Below are 19514 nucleotides of genomic sequence, written 5' to 3'. Positions count from 1 at the left end.
GCTTAGAATTGAACATAAGGGAGTAGAAGTGAGAAGTTAACAAAGAGGAATGAGGAGCTCATCAGTTTCCACAGCAGTCACCATGAACTGCTTTGAGAGACTGGTGATAGCGACATTAACTCCAGCCTTCCAGCCCGACTTTACCCACTGCACTTTGGCTTCCCATCGCAAGAGGTCCATGGCAAACACCATCTCCCTGGCCCTAAACTCATCCCTGGAACATATAGGCAATGAGGACTCCTATGTTAGATTCCTATTTATTGACTATATCACTCCTTCAATACCATCCAAACTCATCTCCAAACTCTGCAAACTATCAGCTCCCCTCCCTGCTACTGGATCCTTGACGTTCACAGACCTCAGTGAGGATAGGAGACAACACTTCCTCCGCAATAAGTCTCACCACTGGTGCCCTGCAAGGGTGCATTCTTCGCCAAATTCAGCTCCAATTCCATCTACAAGTTGGCAGATATCATCAGTGTAATGGATCAAATCTCAAAAAATGATAAGATGGAGTAGAGGAAGGAGATAGAGGCGGCACGGTGGCGCAGCGGTAGAGTTGCTGCCTTACAGCGAATGTAGCGCCGGAGACTCAGGTTTGATCCTGACTACGGGCGCCGTCTGTACGCAGTTTGTACGTTCTCCCCGTGACCTGCGTGGGTTTTCCCTGAGATCTTCGGTTTCCTCCCACACTCCAAAGACGCACAGGTATGTAGGTTAATTGACTGGGTAAATGTAAAAATTGTCCCTAGTGTGTGTAGGATAGTGTTAATGTGCGGGGATCGCTGGGCGGCGCGGACTCGGTGGGCCGAAGGGCCTGTTTCCGCGCTGTATCTCTAAATCTAAAAAAAAATCTAAACTTAGTGACATGATGTCAGGACAACAACCCCTTGTCAGGCTCCCGAACGGTCCTTCCATAAGCCAGGGTACTGTTCGATTCACCTCTTCCCCATTGAAAACATTGGACCCCATCTAAGGAACTGTCGGGCGACAATGTTGAAAACTCTATTCTGCACTCTATCTTCCCATTGCTTGGTTAATTACCGACTATATCTCAGCGGTCATTCACTCCGGGCCACAGCCTGCAACTTCGAGGCACACCAGAGCATTCACCGATCCACAGAGCACCACCATGTTGAGCAGCTCACCAGAACTTCCAGGGGCCAACCTTGTGGCCAAGGTTCACTGGAATTTGGAAGGATGCGGCGGGGGGGGGGATCTTATAGAAACATATAAAATTAAAAAGAACTGGACAAGCTAGATGCAGGGAAAAAAATCCCAATTTTGGGAGAGTCCAGAACCAGGGTCTAAGAATAAAGGTGAGGCCATTTAAAACTGAGATGAGAGAAAAAAAAATCACCCAGAGAGTTGTGAATTTGTGGAATTCTCTGCCACGGAAGGCAGCGGAGGCCAATTCACTGGATGAATTTAAAAGAGAGTTAGATAGAGCTCTTGGGGCTAGCAGAATCAAGGGGTATGGGGAGAAGGCAGGAACGGGGTACTGATTGAGGATTATCAGCCATGATCACAATGAATGGCGGTGCTGGCTCGAAGGGCCGAATGGCCTCCTCCTGCACCTATTTTGTATGTTTCTATGGTTACAAAATGCAAACAAACACTTCAATATACACAAGCAAATGGAAGTGCAGTGTAGCTGAGAAGGTGCATTTCACTCGTATTTGCAGTGATGGTGTACATGGCTCCCAATAAATTAAGAGCAAGCTGCTGAATTCTTCATTTTCTCATCAAATCACAATGTACATTTATATATTACCCGTAACATTCGAAAACAAAACAGGCCATTTCACACCAGCATTAACAAAGAAAATCCGACTGAGCAACCAAATTAAATTAAGAAAATAACTGCAGATGCTGGTACAAATCGAAGGTATTTATTCACAAAATGCTGGAGTAACTCAGCAGGTCAGGCAGCATCTCGGGAGAGAAGGAATGGGTGACGTTTCGGGTCGAGACCCTTCTTCAGACTGATGTCAGGGGGGCGGGACAAAGGAAGGATATAGGTGGAGACAGGAAGATAGAGGGAGATCTGGGAAGGAGGAGGGGAAGAGAGGGACAGAGGAACTATCTAAAGTTGTGTCTGGAGGCGGACGAGTTTGCGAGCTTTGGTGGAGTCCAGGTAACCAAATTAAATTGCTAGATTGTTACCTAGGGTACCACGGGTTACGGAATCAAGACAGGTACGTAGAATTGGGATACAAATCAGTGTCATCCAATGTGTAGGAAGACATCTACAGATGCTGGTTTAAACCGAAGATAGACACAAAAAGCTGGAGTACCAATGTTAGTTTTTAAACAGATCCCGGGGCTGATGGTCTGATCCTGAATGGATCGGTTGCAGTGCAGAAGTTGTGGGAACGGAAGCAAACATTTATGACTTTGGGAAGCTGGTGAGAGCTTAAACAGGTTCTATTTGTGGTCCATCTCACCAGGCAAGCTGCTCAGTCCCTGATGTTTAAATTGAAGTGGAATGGAGCTTTCAATTGTATGGTCAGCAAATTGGCTTTAATGTTTCAGCTTCAGTTGAACTGCTGAGATCGGTGTATTTAGGTCATACCCTCCATTAGAAGAGAACGTATGGACTTAAGGAAAACTCCAGAGAAACAGATCCAAGGCTCACAAAAAATAGTGTAGGATGGAACTGCAGATGCTGGTTTAAACCAAAGGTAGACACAAAAAGCTGGAGTAACCCAGAAGTCCAGGCAGCATCCCTGGAGCAAAGGAATAGGCAACGTTTCAGGTTGGGACTGAAGAACGGTCTCCACCCAAAACGTCACCTGTTCCTTTACTCCAGTGATGCTGCCTGACCCGCTGAGTTACTCCAGCCTTTTGTGCCTACCTTCGTTCACCAGAATAAGATGGAGCCATCTGCATGACACGCTCATTCCCCGAGTCAGTTTAACTGAACAATTCCCATTTCTCCAAAGTTGGAACTGCACTTGGCCGGCTGCTCTTCCCAGGCTAATGAACATGCATTCACAAACGCAGCTTCCGACTTCAGTCACGTCCTTTAAATAACAAAGCAAGATGAAAGAGGATAAAGCGAGAACAAAAGCCCGGGCGATGGAACTCGCGTTCAGCTGCGTGCGTCAGACTAGAGTTGTTCCTTCTTTCTCATGTACCTCGGACACAAATTCTCATAACCCCAGGGTCCCTTCATGCCCTTTGTTTTAGTTTAGAGTTTAGCTGCTCAGTTAACCCTTTCACATACAGGTTCAGCACAAAATATCAAGCCAGATGCTAATCCAAAGGGGCAGTGGAAATGGATGACGTGTGGAACGAGCTTTCTTAAGTCCACAAGAGGAGCCCTGTAAAAACACACAAAGAGGGAGGCAGGAAGACCAACTACAGCAGGGTCAACATCTTAGTAGACACAGCACATCCAATATGGAGACTACTTACAAATGAGACGCAGGCAGCCAGCAGGAGGATCCTCACCAGGAGCTCTTCAAATTGCTCCAGCACAAGTTCCCACAGGGACTTCCCTAGAAAACGTACAAGCAACATCATTCAATCTGGCAGGGGAAAGCAAACTGACTCACTGTTGGAATCTTTTATACAAATACACTCAGAATGACAAAACTCAAAACGGGCCTAAAATCCAGCGGGTGACAAGTGCAACAACCGGGGAGAGAAAGAGGTCATCGGCAAGGGTGCAGGCAGGTCTGCAACAGTCGGTCCACAACAGGTGAGGTAAGTAAATAGATCTCATCAGAAGAGCCGCAGGAAAGCTAAAGAATGGATGGAGGGCTGTTGGGGTCAGGAATCTCACTGAGTGCAAGGGTGGCTCAGCTGGCTCCACTCTCATGCCCTCTACTCATCCCCACAGGTCCTTACCCAGCTCCCCCTGAACCTCCCCCCATCTACCTCCATTATTCCCTCAGTGCACTCAAATGCTAAACATGTCACTGTTGATTCATTCTCCAATCACCGTCACTCCACGTCCACTGGCTCTTCGCCCCTCCATTAATGGTCACTCCACGTCCACTGGCTCTTCGCCCCCCCATTAATGGAAAGTGTTGCAAAGAGAACAACCCCAACTGCTCCAGTCTTTCCACACGACTCCAGTCCCCATTGAATCGGTTTAAATCTAACCTGTACCTTCTCAAACGGCTTTATGTCTTGCCTGGTATGCACACAATTCTGCACTCTGTGGCTGCGTTTGTACAGCAGAGGATCCATCTCCTACTCCCACCACATCCATCTACATGTCCCCCCATTTCCCTTCCATCCCACCTCTTTCCCCTGTCACCACCGATCCACAAACCTTCACTCCCCTTCTTTCCTTATTTGACACCAATGTGTCTCCTTTTCAGCTCTAGCCTCTTACTATCTCCACACATCTGCCATCTGCCAAATATCTCCGCCGACCCTTTATGCAGCTATCACTTGCCAGGCTTTACCCACCCCCCCCTCTTTTCCGCCCGCATCAAAAGATGTGCTGGTTTGTAGGTTAATTTGCCCCTGAAACTGTCCCCCCGTGTGCAGGGAGTGAAGACAAAAACAAAAGCAAGGTGAACGGGTGGTCGATGGTCGGCCGAAGGGCCCGTTTCCATGGTGTATCTTTCAGTCAATCAACCCCTTTTATCCCATGGGTTTTAATCTTGATGACAAGCTTTTATGGTATCTTTCCCAAGCACTTGCTTATATTCAAATCACCACCCATCTTGTTCATAGGCCCTCTTATTTAAAAAGTAACGTTAGTTAAACAGGATTTGCCTTCAACAAATTCATGTCGACTTTCCTTAATCAACCCCCACCTATCCAGTGCTCAAAGCATTCCCACGCTGACATATCTTTAGAAGATAATGACTCGGGCTACTGCAATTCCCACCTTGTTCTCTCCACATCCCCCACACTCCAGCTGATCTGTTAACCATCAGAGACCTATTGAGTGCTCACTCTTACTTGTGATCCGGCAAGACATGCTGGAAGACCATGCAATGGCCCTCCAAGTCATAGTGGGAACAAGCTCAACAGCAGAGCTAGCAACCAGTTTGATCACAGTTCGCACCAGAATTGTCATTGAGGGAGGCCAGTGGTTGTTGAAATCAGTCTGTCATTGGGGGAGAGGTAGGCATTTAAAAGAATATTTATCCAACTTAAGAGTGCTTTGGACAAAATACAGTAAACTCTGATCATTGGCGAGCACTGATCGCTGCCAGAGGGAGCTATAGAAGCATTCTGCTGCCAGAGGACAGGTACAAGGATGTCTTTCAAAAGATATGTGGACACACATGGAAATGAAAGGTTTAGAGGGCTATGGGCCAAATCGCAGGCAAATGGGACTAGCCCAGAATGCCAATTTGGTCAGCATGGACAAGGTAGGCCGAAGGGCCTGTTTATGTGATGACTCACTCGATGAGTCTGAGTTTAATCTTCAAGGTTCAGTATCAGGCTCACCAGCTGACCACACTCCTTTTGTTTAGTTTAGAGATAGTGATCCCCGCATATTAACTCTTTAGCAGAGCTGCTACTGCAGATATCATTCCAGCAAAAACCCTGCATGTTGTTGTGTTAACATGACTCAAGTTCTCCCTCCCTCTCTCTCTCTCTCTCTCTCTCTCTCTCTCTCTCTAGGGCTGTAAAGTCTGTTTGGAGGGACTGACTGAATGATTCGTGATTGCAAGACTCGTTTAGTGTCCTCAGTCTAATGGCTTTCCCACTTCCACGACGTCACCAGCTGATTTCGAATGCACTCACTGTGATGTTCCATGTTCATCTTTTGCCTGCCACTTACATTACTAACCAGACCTGGCAGAGGGCGGAAGGCAAAGACACACAGCTGAAACATGCTCCCTTTTAAAATTTAAACTGTTCAGTCCTGATGCATTTTGACACGAGGCGCCCTATCGTCTTGCCTCATCGATCAATCTGTTTGCTCATCCAGGTCTCCCATGACAGTCCACAACCCTCTCCTTCCCCCCAACTAAGCCCAGGTCGGCAGTCCAAGGCGCATGGCAGTCAGCTAACGTCAGAAAGACCACGGGCCAGGAGCATTTCTTATTCTAACCAGCGTTGTCATGGAAACCAGGGGCAGGGTTCGTTCACTGGAAACAGAGTTTGTTCACAGTGGCATCCATCCAAAAGGCAGCTCTGACAGGGGAGTGAGGAGTTCAGTCACTTCTTTCCAAATTCTTGGAATTCCCAATTGGAAATGTGCCACCATACACAGTGCTGTACACCAGCACCACCCACTCAGGCTGCAAAGGATAGGCAACAAATACCAGCCTTCCCAAGAGCACACCCACCCCCAGAACAAAACAGAACGTGGGCTTGTGTTTCTGCTTCTGCTGATTAGATATATAAATATAACAATATAACAACTACAGCATGGAAACAGGCCTGTCCGGCCCTACCAGTCCACGCCGACCACTCTCCCTGACCTAGTCTCATCTACCTGCACTCAGACCATAACCCTCCAATCCCCTCCTATCCATATACCTATCCAATTTACTCTTAAATAATAAAATCGAGCCAGCCTCCACCACTTCCACCGGAAGCCCATTCCATACAGCCACAACCCTCTGAGTAAAGAAGTTCCCCCTCATGTTACCCCTAAACCTTTGTCCCTCAATTCTGAAGCTATGTCCCCTTGTTGGAATCTTCCCCACTCTCAAAGGGAAAAGCCTACCCACGTCAACTCTGTCCGTCCCTCTCAAAATTTTAAAAACCTCTATCAAGTCCCCCCTCAACCTTCTACGCTCCAAAGAATAAAGACCCAACCTGTTCAACCTCTCTCTGTAGCCTAAGTGCTGAAACCCAGGCAACATTCTAGTAAATCTCCTCTGTACCCTCTCCATTTTGTCGACATCCTTCCTATAATTTGGCGACCAGAACTGCACACCATACTCCAGATTCGGCCTCACCAATGCCCTGTACAATTTCAACATTACATCCCAACTTCTATACTCGATGCTCTGATTTATAAAGGCAAGCATACCAAACGCCTTCTTCACCACCCTATCCACATGAGATTCCACCTTCAGGGAACAATGCACAGTTATTCCCAGATCCCTCTGTTCCACTGCATTCCTCAATTCCCTACCATTTACCCTGTACGTCCTATTTTGATTTGTCCTACCAAAATGCAGCACCTCACACTTATCAGCATTAAACTCCATCTGCCATCTTTCAGCCCACCCTTCCAAAAGGCCCAAGTCTCTCTGTAGACTTTGAAAATCTACCTCACTATCAACTACTCCACCTATCTTAGTATCATCTGCATATTTACTAATCCAATTTGCCACACCATCATCCAGATCATTAATGTAAATGACAAACAACAGTGGACCCAACACAGATCCTTGGGGCACTCCACTAGACACTGGCCTCCAACCTGACATACAATTGTCAACCGTTACCCTCTGGTATCTCCCATTCAGCCATTGTTGAATCCATCTTGCAACCTCACTATTAATACCCAACGATTTAACCTTCTTAATCAACCTTCCATGTGGAACCTTGTCAAATGCCTTACTGAAGTCCATATAGACAACATCCACAGCCTTGCCCTTATCAATTTCCCTGGTAACCTCTTCAAAAAATTCAAGAAGATTAGTCAAACATGACCTTCCAGGCACAAATCCATGTTGACTGTTTCTAATCAGGCCTTGATTATCCAAATAATTATATATATTGTCCCTAAGTATCTTTTCCATTAATTTTCCCACCACAGACGTCAAACTAATAGGTCTATAATTGCTAGGTTTACTTTTAGAACCTTTTTTAAACAAAGGCACAACATGCGCAATGCGCCAATCTTCCGGCACCATCCCTGTTTCTAATGACGTTTGAAATATTTCCGTCATAGCCCCTGCTATTTCTGCACTAACTTCCCTCAATGTCCTAGGGAATATCCTATCAGGATCTCAGCGCAAGCAGACTCGAAGAGTTTGCAGGAACATGTCAGGACCTAGTCTCATCCTCCATGTACCAGCAGAAGCCCAGCCCAATAAAGCATGGCTGAAGATGATCTTCCTGGCTCTGTGCGATATGTGACATGCTCAGATGTGTTACTTCCCTAGACCACGCTGGCCCCCTGAAAGCATGCCTGCCCTAATCACACCCCGTGCAGTAATCGTGCGTCATCCTAACAAAGAAATCCAGCCTTTCCATCCACCTACCACCCACTGCATCCCCTCCCTTATCCTGAGTATTTATTATTATCACCACCTTCACTCAGATTCCAGCACTGATAACCTTTGTGTCCCCACTGATCACCTCCAGCTTTTCTCTACCTTCACCTGCTCTTCCCCTCACCTGGTTCCAATTTGCCTTTTTTTCCCCGTCTGCGTCCATCTTTCATCTATCACCTGCCTGATTCCCAACTCCATCCCTTTCCTTCCCCCCCCTCCCCATTGGGTCCATCCTTGGTCCACCAATCACCTACTGGTTCCCACCCCCCCGTCTCAGCCCTCCTCCTCTGCTTTTCACAGTGGGCTATCTTCCCTCTCCACTCTGTCCCAATGTAGGGTCTTGATCTCAAACGCCAAATATTCCTTCCTCCTCCCCCCCCCCCCCCCCCCCGCGCTCCCCACCCACAGATGATGGTTGTTCCTCTCACGGAGTTCCTCTCATCGTTTGGTTCTTGTTTCCATTCTTTCCACCACAGGGAAGAGAATTGACTGCATTAATTGCGTGGGGCCCTGGTCAACCATAAGGTCCTGGTCTGCTTATCTAAAAGGGATGTGGTTGCCGTAAAGGGAGCCCGATAAAGATTCAGCAGTTTGCCGTATAAGGAGCGGCTCGTTAACAGTGAGTGCAGATCTGAAACGCATTCTCCAGAGTTTAGAAGAATCAATGGTGACATCATTGAAACTTGACATTATCTTAGGGCTCAGCTGCCTGAGCACCCAGCAATCGGAAAGATACCTGGAAAGAGTTGCAAGGATGGGCCAGAACTCGAGGAACCTGGTTTATAGCAAGGGGTTGTGCAGGCTGGAACTTTATTCCTTGAAATATAGGAGACGGAGAAGAAATCTTATAGCATTGTATAAAATCATGTGGGGCGTACTTAGGATGAATGCACAGAGTCTTGCCCCAAGGGAAGGGGCATCAGAGGAACAATGGTTTAAGGTAAGAGTGGAAAGATTTAATAGAAACCCAAGGGGCAACTTTTTCCCACACAGAGGGTGGTGGGCACATAGAACAAGCTGTCAGATGAAGTGGTTGAGGTAAGTACATTCGCAATATTGAACTTCCGTCCACAATCCACCCTCCAGTGAAGAAGCTTCCACGTGCCACATGCCCTCCATGACAGAGCGTGAGAGTTTGCAAGGTGCCATCAGAGTAACCTTGGCAAGCATCTGCTCCATTTTGTAGATGATACGTAATGCAGTCACAGAGCACCTGGTGGTGGGGAGGGTAACTACTGGGGATAATAGATAAGATGGCAGCCTCATAATGAGCTCCTTTCTAGTGGATGGTGTCGGGATGTACAAATCTCAACAGAGCTCCAGTCCTCCTGGCAGATGAAGAGTACTCCATCACACACCTGATTTGGTAGTAAGGCCTTAGAGGGTCAGGAGGTGAGTCACTTGCCATGGGATACCCACCCTTTGACCTCCCTAGCAGCCTCGGTATTGATGTAGCTGGTTCAGTTCAGCTTTTGGTCCCTCATGATGTTGATGGCGGTGGGGCAAGAAGTTCAGTGATGGAGATACCATGGAACGTCAAGGTTTGGGTTTGAGGGATGGGTGATGTACCAGAGGAGTTTAAGATAGGATGGTTTGGAAAAAGCAGCTGAGTTAGTGTGGTTCCGTAGCACTGCATTCCCAATCCAAGATCGTCCCCGGGTCCTGAGATTGCATCCCTCAGTTCTCTCTCCATCAAACACAGGTTTTACTGCCAGGTCGTCATTTTCTATTGTACACAAATCATTTGGCTCATATAATATGTGGGCAATCAAACGAAGGACCCTGCCAAAGGGAACTATTCATTCGCAATGCCCGCTGAGACCTTTGTGGTACGCACTCTCTGATGTGAGCAACACTGTCCGAACCCTCACACACCATCACTTAAATGTCCACCTCTTCATTATAGCGCAATCACAAACCAGATTAAATGCTAAATGCAAACCCACAGGTTTCACAAACAACTGAACGCGAGTAGTAATCCAACGTATTAATGGAAAAGTCAATATTTACCTTCTTCCGCAGGAAGTTCTGGTTCGGGATGACCATGGAAAAGAGAGAGAAAAAAAAAAATTAGTGAATCATTCAGCAACTATGACCGAAGACTTTTTAAATTGAGATTCTCAGCCTTGGGGTCATTCACACCATCCATCCAACATCTGTTCTCAAGAGCCAACCATTAGTAGCCAAGTAACTTCCATGTTTTATACAAGTTTAGCTTATTTTGGAGATACAGCACTTCACCCCCACCCCCCCACAAGTCCATGCTGACCATCGATCACCCCTTCATGCTAGTTCTATGTAATCCCACATTCGCATCCATTCCCTACACACTAGCTGTAATTTACAGAGACCAATTAAGCTAGAAACTCGCACATCTTTGGGATGTGGGAGGAAACCGGAGCACCCGGAGAAAACCCACGTGGCCACAGCAAGAACGTGCAAACTCTGCACAGACAGCAAACGCGGTCAGGATCAAACCCGAGTCTCTGACGCTGTGAGGCAGCAGCTCTACCAGCTGCACTAGTGTGCCACCCATTTAAGGAAATAGTTCAAACAGTTTATAAAGTCTAGATTCAAGAACGCCCTCAGCTTCACACTGACCTTATCAAAATCATTCTAAATTTGTACCGAATCGAGTGAGCCTTTTCCCATCCATGCACCAAAATCCCTCTAAAGCTTTATGAAGAATCTAAACCAGGTGCACTAGTTTTTGCGAGTTTTCTGCAGCCATCTTGTTCCACGACCAGGCATCTCCGAACAGGAGTTGGATGAAAGGTCCAGCACACGTCCCACTGCCTCTGGCATCCCACGGCACTCAAGCAGCATGACGGACTGCTGGGAGCAACACTGCTGCTCCTTGTGAGAGATCCACCAGGCAAGCCAAATCCAGGTAGATCCGACAACCATCAATGTAACAAGATTGGTGCGGCACAGTGGCACAGCGTTAGAGTTGCAGCTTACAGCGCCCAGAGACCCAGGTGATGAATGTACGGAGTTTGCAGGTTCTCTCCGTGACCACGCGGGTTTTCTCCGGGTGCTCGTTTCCTCCCACACTCCAAAGACGTGCAGGTTAATTGTCTGTGGTAAAAATTGTAAATTGTCCCTAGTGTGTAGGATAGTGCTAGTAGACCAGGTGATTGCTGGTCAGCGTGGACCTGGTGGGCCGAAGGGCCTGTTTCCAGGCTGCATCTCGAAACTAAACTAAAGAAGCCCAGGAGAACAGCAGAACCCCCCCAGGGACTCACGAATAGTGCAGGGATCTTTGCATCCACTCAAGCAGGCAAATTGACTTTTGTTGAATGTCTCATTTGAAGGAGAGAACTTGTGGCAGTAAAGCACCCTTTAAATAATATACTGGGATCTGCAGCAGGACTACAAGCACCATTCTCATCAATGAGACTTGAACCTCCGACCATATGGGAAGATTGTTACCTCTGAGCAACAGCCAACCCTTACATTAAGGCTTCTCACAGCAAACATTTTTAAATACGCGACAATTTTCCCACCATTCTTGTGAAACAAAGATGACAAGGGCTCAAGCTTTTGGACGTGGAGAGCAGGGAGCCTATGGTAGTTATAAACACACCCGGGAGGCAAGAGGATCAAGAACCAGTCAGCAGACCAGGTTAGGAGGGAGGCAGTTCCTTCGGTTCCTTGCCCAAAGAGTGACGGTCACTGGAACCAGTTGTTAGGGAATGTGTGGTGGGTGCCTGCTCTGTGGTGAGGGGGAGGTTGCATGGTAGGGGCCACAGGGACCACAAACCACAATAGATTCCCTGGACTGGTTTCCATCTTCTACACCCATCCCGAGGAACTGACTAGACTGATTTTTGTCCGGTTGTCCTGGGGTTTTCAGCTTGGTCCACCTCCCAGGGGATGAGGCGGCTACTTGTCAGCTGGTCGGGATGGGGCATCATAGTTTGGAGATACAGCGTGACAACAGTCCCTTCAGCCCACCGAGTCCATGCTGACCAGCGTTCACCCATACACTAGTTCCATCCTTCACCCTAGGGACAATTTACCAGAATCTGATCAAACTACAAACCTGCACATCTTTGGAGTGTGGGAGGAAACAGGAGCACCCGGAGAAAACCCACGCAGATCAGGGGGAGAACGTATAAATTCTGCACAGACAGCACCCGTAGTCAGGGTCGGTAGCGCAGCGGTAGAGTTGCTGCTTTACAGCGAATGCAGCGCCGGAGACTCAGGTTCGATCCTGACTACGGGTGCTGCACTGTAAGGAGTTTGTACGTTCTCCCCGTGACCTGCGTGGGTTTTCTCCGAGATCTTCGGTTTCCTCCCACACTCCAAAGACGTACAGGTGTGTAGGTTAATTGGCTGGGTAAATGTAAAAGTTGTCCCTAGTGGGTGTAGGATAGTGTTGGTGTGCGGGGATCGCTGGGCGGCACGGACTTGGTGGGCCGAGGGGGCCTGTTTCCGGCTGTATATATATATGATATGATATGATAAACCTGGGTCTCCGGCGCTGTAAGATAGCAACTCTACCGTTGCACCACCGTGCTACCCTGTTGGGCATCTCCACCAAGCAAAGGTGGACTTTATTTTCCTGATGCCAAGCTCCGAATGTACAAATACTAAGCCTAGTCCTACACCAACAGTTCGACTGCCTGCTCACCCCAAAACTGAAAGAAGGAAATTCCCCAGAGCTGGGGCCACAATCTGTCCTGTAGATTCCCCGAGACTGTTCATCGAGGTACAGGTCGAAGATGAGAATAACAGCCATTGAAGATGGGAATGTGTTTCACTATTCATTCAATTCAATGCTTCCTAAGACACTAAATATTGAACGACAATGTAAATATGCCTCAAACTGATTAATGCAATTGGATAAACACTTGAAAGTTTAGACCAAACGAGGGATGGGATCATCTCTCAGATCTGGTGCAGCGAGACTTATATGGATGTAACTTTGGAGAAACCACAGATTGCTTAATGCCTGGTGGATTATCTCGTGAATTGCAGCACACCTGATGAATGGTACATCTGTGCAGACAAAACCTAAGCCTTGGGAATGCAAACCCAGCAGCACAGAACCCATCTGTCCATTTAGTGAATATTCAGCCACACATCATTGTCAAATATTCAACACCTCAGACATTCCCCATGAATATTCATCCCAGGCATTCTCCGGCAAATATTTTTTTGTGCCTCTCCCCTGCAGTCTCATCCCCAGGCCATGAGGGTCTCCCCATAGATATTAACCCTCCACCTTTCCACTGAACCAGGCTTCCCTGAGAAGCTATTCAGCCCCGACCCAAAGGTCCATGCTGGAGTGTTCCTGCCGAAAGCGGGTAGACTGTGGACCAACACTCCACATGCCCGACCTCCCGCCAGCTCGCACGTCTGCCAGCGTGGTCTCTGGTGCCCAAGCCTTGGGCCCAAATACATTGTGGTTTGGCAGTCTATGCCATCGCCATCCCAGGCCACCATACTAATCCAGGTCGAGGTGCGATGTAGGTATGACTTGTAACTAGACACACCATATGGTCAGTTTTTTGAATAAACGAGTTGCACACTACTTGCAGCTCCTCACATCCCATCCCGATTCTCAGTCCACGCTGTATTGCCCATAGTTGGATTAAGGAGCAAACAGCAATCTGCTGGAATAACCTAACCGGAAGGGATTGTCAATGTTTCAGGTGCAAACCCTGCACCAGGACTCGGGTCAACCTGCTCAGTTCGTCCAGTCGATTGGTCGTTACTCCAGATTGCAGCATCTGCAGGCATTCATTGTGCCTCTGATGGAATATGGGACGGACAGACACACACAGACAGACTGTGCTGGAATTTCTAAGCACTGACACCCAACCTCCTCAAAACCACTGCATCACCGTGCAGAGGAAGCAGCAAGCGTCGTGACCGGTGAAGAACATCCTGTATGTGGCAGAGGCGAGCCTCAACCACCCCCCCCCCCCCCCCACAGAGGGGAAAGCCCAGAGGGCCAGGGTGGGGGAAGCGGCTTCAACCTACGACTGACTAGACAGCGGTAAACCCGTCTCCTCCAGCGAGTGAAGTAGTCAAGAGGAGGAAAAGAGCAGGAGAAGGCCTCATCTATGGGGGCACGGTTAAAGTAAAGCATGAAAACCGATGGGCTGAATGGCCTGGTTCAAATGCTGTAAATTCCATGTAATTCTACCATCCATTGATGGAATAATATGCCTGTATAACTACTTAATAAAACAATACTGGAGGCACATTCATGTGGAGTGAGTGAATTGGCACTTGGTTTAAAGGTCCAGCGAGGGAAGTTAGCAGCTGAAATAAAGATCAGGCCACTGGAGAAAAGGATTCTGCACTCCAAGGATCAGATCAAAGAGCAGCAGAGGGTAATCTTCACAAAGTGCAGCAATCGCTGATAGGAACTCACTCTGCCGTTATCACCCACTCTTATCAGCTGCCCACACTTTGAGTTGGTATGAACAGTGCAAGAGGCGCCAACCTCAGCCACTTACCTTAAAAGGCAACTTCATTTGTGTTTGCCTTACATTGCCACTTTTTGCCCGGGTTTGCCTTGCATTGCCCGGGTTTGCCTTGCATTGCCCGGGTTTGCCTTGCATTGCCCGGGTTTGCCTTGCATTGCCCGGGTTTGCCTTGCATTGCCCGGGTTTGCCTTGCATTGCCCGGGTTTGCCTTGCATTGCCCGGGTTTGCCTTGCATTGCCCGGGTTTGCCTTGCATTGCCCGGGTTTGCCTTGCATTGCCCGGGTTTGCCTTGCATTGCCCGGGTTTGCCTTGCATTGCCCGGGTTTGCCTTGCATTGCCCGGGTTTGCCTTGCATTGCCCGGGTTTGCCTTGCATTGCCCGGGTTTGCCTTGCATTGCCCGGGTTTGCCTTGCATTGCCCGGGTTTGTCTTGCATTGCCCGGGTTTGCCTTGCATTGCCCGGGTTTGCCTTGCATTGCCCGGGTTTGCCTTGCATTGCCCGGGTTTACCTTTCCTTCACATGGACCACAGGTGGGAAATATTGCAAAGTTGCATTGGCCAGCTGGCGCAAGCAAAGGTGAAAGGTAAATGCCACCTCAAGCCAGGCACGGCATGGCTCAGGCAAACTACCTTTCATGCAGTAAAGATTGTAGAACACACAACTAACAGCCAGGAGTCACAGTTCAACAGATGAATATTTCATCTGGTTGATGAGATGAATATCAAGCGCCCTTTGCCGGGGATAGAGGGGAAATGAAAGGACAGAGCTGGCTGCCATGACTCTCTCACACATGCACCCATTCAGATCATCTGCATTACCACAAGGCATTCACAGCAAAGATCCCCCTGTGGTGCAGAGCTGTCATTGTTGTCACTTTGACCCAGAGACACCAGCAGAGCTTGTCACACTGATACAATGGGAGGAAGACTCCCTGAAGTGTCATCGACCAGAGAACTGCAGATGCTGGCTTACACTGAAGATAGACACAAAATGCTGGAGTAACTCAACAGGTCAGGCAGCGTCTCTAGAGAAAAGGAATAGGTCTTTCATCAGTTTGATGAAGGGTCTCAACCCGAAATGTCACCTATCCCTTTTCTCCAGAGATGCTGCCAGAACTACTGAGCAGTTATCTTGCTGCTTGTACTAATTCTCCATTAACCTGGTCCTTGGTCAGACCAGCCAGGAGAGAGATCAGGCGAGTCCAGAGTGACCTCACCACCACCAACATACAGACTGCAGGCCAACAAGCAATTTGGGACTTCATGGCCTCGAGTGATAGACAAGGTCTTTCCACATCTGCTACCCCGAGGCTGATCCAAGGTGCTGGAGGGAAGAGTCAGTGTTGTTGGCCAAAGGGGCAGTCTGGTTAGGGGTGGGGAGTGGGTTTACGTGGGAGTTGGATGGGGCAGGGGTGATGACATTGGGCTTGCATAATACCACGATGCCTGGAGGACAGCCCATCCGCCAATGAAGGGGTCCATCTGAATGAGGTCCCCAGTGTTGGCCAGAATCCTAGTAAGAAGTACACCTTCAGCTGCCCAGTAGTCGTCATGGGGTCTGGGAAGGACTGGTCTTGGAGATGGTCCTGCCCAGGGTTGTGGCCATTCCAGGTGTGAAATTCAATCACGGCAGTAACCACAGAGCGACCAGAGGTCTGGCCGACGACCAGACGGGAATCAGAGTCCACGACCCACCCTACAAGCCCACAATCTTCATCCTCCACTCACTCCTTATTAAAACTGGACCTTGTCACCCAATTTCCAGGCAACAGAACAAACAAAATGTCCGAGTTTTCCATTCATTTACAGAGATAAACAGATGTCAAAGCAAACAGAAGTGATCACATTACCCGACATCACACTTCACAGCCTGGCAGCAAGGTTTTCCCTGCTCTCTGATCTAGTTTTCCTACATTTATCTTCTATCTACATCACCTTGCCGTCCGAACTCCGAGACAGCTCACAGCAACGTGACCCCCTTAGCTGCAGCAATCTATACTCCATTCAACCAAGTTATCTTAAGATAGAGAAAATGTAGAAACAGGCAATCGCCGATGCTGGTTTACACAATATAATATTTCGGGGCAGGATCCTTCTTCAGATTGATAGGTAACGTTTTGGGTTGGGTCTGAGGTGACCCAACCTGAAATGTCACCTATCCATGTTCTCCAGAGATGCTCCTGCACTTTGTATCCTTTGATCTTAAGAGAGTTTTCATTCAATGGAAACCCATTCCATTCCATTCCCCAGACAGGCATTATTCTGGCTGAGGAGAGCAGTCACAAAGACGTCGATGGAACTCCAAGCAGTGAAGCCAAGCACAGCAATCCAGGGCTGGGAGCTCGGAGTTCAAAAGTTGATAAGTTCTAGGAGCAGAATTGGGCCATTCGGCCCATCGAATCTACTCCGCCATTCAATCATGGCCAATCTATCTTTCCCTCTCAACCCCATTCTCCTGGCTTCTCCCCATAACCCTTGACACCCTTACTAATCAAGAATCTGTCAAACTCCGCCTTAAAAATATCCATTGACTTGGCCACAGCCACCTGTGGCAATGAATTTCACAGATTCACCACCCTCTGACTAAAGAAATTCCTCCTCATCTTTCTAAAGGTACGTCCTTTTATTCTGAGGCTATGACCTCCGCTCCTAGACTCTCCCACTAGTGGAAACATCCTCTCCACATTCACTATTGTCCAGGCCTTTCACTATTCGGTAGGTTTCAATGAGGTTCCCCCCCCTCCCCCCTCCCCCCCCAATCCTTCTAGTCTCCAGCGAATACAGGCCTAGTGCCGTCAAACTCTCATCATATATTAACCCAATAATTCCTGGGATCATTCTCTCAAACTCCCCTGGACCATCTCCAACGTCAGCATACCCTGCCTCAGATATGGGGCCCAAAACTGCTCACAATACTCCAAGCGCAGTCTGACCAGTGCTTTATAAAGCCTCAGCATTACACCCGTTTGTATAGTCTAGTCCTCTTGAAATAAATGCTATCAGTTGAGATGTGGAGGAAGGAACTGCAGATGCCGGTTTAAACCGCTGAGTTACTCCAGCATTTTGTGTCTCTCAGTGGAGAACTGGATCAGCCCGTGGCACTGAGTACTCTTCCCCATTTGGCTACCTTGCACCGACCGTCACACCGCACTGTAAATGCAACGCCATCTGTTAGGACTTTCAATATAAAACACAAGTGATTTGTGGCCTATCCCAAGATAACATGCACTTTGCAAACAGATCTAACACGGTAACATGGTTCCATTGTTTATAAAAAATCAAATAAAAATTGAAGGCACAAAACCTCTGCCAGACAAGGCACAGAAACAGCGATTAAATATCTTTTATTAAACAGGCAGATGTCGGCCGTATGTCCATGTAAAGGCAGTCCCAGGTACTTCCATGCACCACTCCCAGGGTGGGTACCTTTGCCACCAGAGCAATCATCTATATACTAAAACTCTCGTTTGTTACCTTGTTTGTGACCGAACTTCAGCCAAAACGGTACACGATAGTGCAACAATTTCAGGCCCACCTTACTCACCATTGTCACTTTAGTGATAATGCAAGTAGTTTCATTGAAATCGGTGTTATATCTTTTTAAGTTTAAAAGGAGGGGAGGGGGGGAAGTGGGGGAGAAGGGAGAGGGGGTTGAGGAGAGAGGGGGATGACAGGGTGCTGCACCAATGCAGGAATCGGTGTTATATATTTAAAGTTATTCACATTTTAAAGTTTAAAAGGAGGGGAGGGGGAGGGGAGGAGGGAGAGAAGGGAGAAGGGAAGAAGGGGGTTGAGGAGACAGGGGAGGGGGGGGGGAGGACAGGGTGGTGCACCAATGCAGGAGAGGTTTGTGCCCAACGGGTCCACTTGGTCTAGTTGTATTTAAACATGATAAAAGCTGACTGCTGGAATGTTCCGGCAGACCAGGCAGAATCAGTGGAGAGAAAAGCACAACCCTAATCCTACCTGAGCAACGGAACACCAAGGACCTCTCTTGCACCACCATGGACTTGTTTGCTAATAGTGTATTTTTACAGTTCTCTTCTCGTATAATGCATGTAATATTGTGCATGATTTATGTATAATTTATGTTATAGTGCATTGACAGAGTCTCTGTGCCTGCAATGCTGCTGCCAGCACGATTTTTCATCGTACATGAGCCAGGCCGACCCCTACTTCATCAATCCAGAGCCGCCAGGACACTGGGCCTAAAGTGAGAAAATAAGTAATTGCATAAGTCCTTGGACCATGAATGAACTTTTCTGGGAGGTGGATGTTGCAAGAAGAGGGTCTATTGCATTCATGTAGAGTGTGGTCTGACTGGGTAGCTTGTCAATGTATCTCTGTACATTTGACAATAAATAAAGCATTGTGCAGACAACAACATACTCAACTTTTTAGTCTGGTCAACAAATCTGCATTGGAGAAGGGTCTTGACCCAAAATATCACCCATTCCTTCTCTCCAGAGATGCTGCCTGTCCCGCTGAGTTACTCCAGCAGTTTGTGTCTGTTTTCTACAATGCAGAGGGAGCCCCTTTGACGGCAATGAATGCTTTATACTAGATTGGATGAACAAAGGTCAAATGAAACAGCATCGACTTGAGGGAGACCACAAAAACAATGAGTGGGGGAATAGGCCCGCTCGGAGCAGATACTCAATGGATCAGTTCAGTTTAGTTTATTGTCACCTGTACCGAAGTACAGTGAAAAGTGAGGGACAGATCAAATTGACCTCCTCCTGGGTCAAAAGAAAACATGGAAATATCAGGCCACACTGCCATTTCAAGGCCTCGCTAGTCAGTTGTGCTCTGTGAAACAAAAACAGCCCAACGACTGACAGTTCAATCACAAGCTCATCTGCTCCACTGGTGGTTTCTGGGTTTAGTTGTTATCTTCAGCATCAGTGCACAGACCG

The 19514-nt window shown here is 47.9% G+C and overlaps 1 protein-coding gene across 2 annotated transcripts in view; it reads right to left on the bottom strand.

Annotated features, from left to right (window-relative positions):
• Positions 1-19514, bottom strand: part of atp2a3 (ATPase sarcoplasmic/endoplasmic reticulum Ca2+ transporting 3) — a 164050-nt gene that overhangs the window by 121952 nt on the left and 22584 nt on the right. For both annotated transcript variants that reach the window (XM_078422743.1, XM_078422742.1), the window contains exons 2-3: positions 10167-10184; positions 3421-3503 (exon numbers count right to left, since the gene is read on the bottom strand). In XM_078422743.1, coding sequence (XP_078278869.1) covers positions 3421-3503; positions 10167-10184 — 101 coding nt within the window. The remainder of the gene's footprint in view (positions 1-3420; positions 3504-10166; positions 10185-19514) is intronic.

Source organism: Rhinoraja longicauda, chromosome 26 (genome assembly GCF_053455715.1).
Source record: "Rhinoraja longicauda isolate Sanriku21f chromosome 26, sRhiLon1.1, whole genome shotgun sequence".
In the NCBI taxonomy this organism is placed as follows: domain Eukaryota; kingdom Metazoa; phylum Chordata; class Chondrichthyes; order Rajiformes; family Arhynchobatidae; genus Rhinoraja; species Rhinoraja longicauda.
The sequence above is the reverse complement of the archived record's forward strand: the minus strand, read 5'-3'. Positions and strand labels throughout refer to the sequence as shown.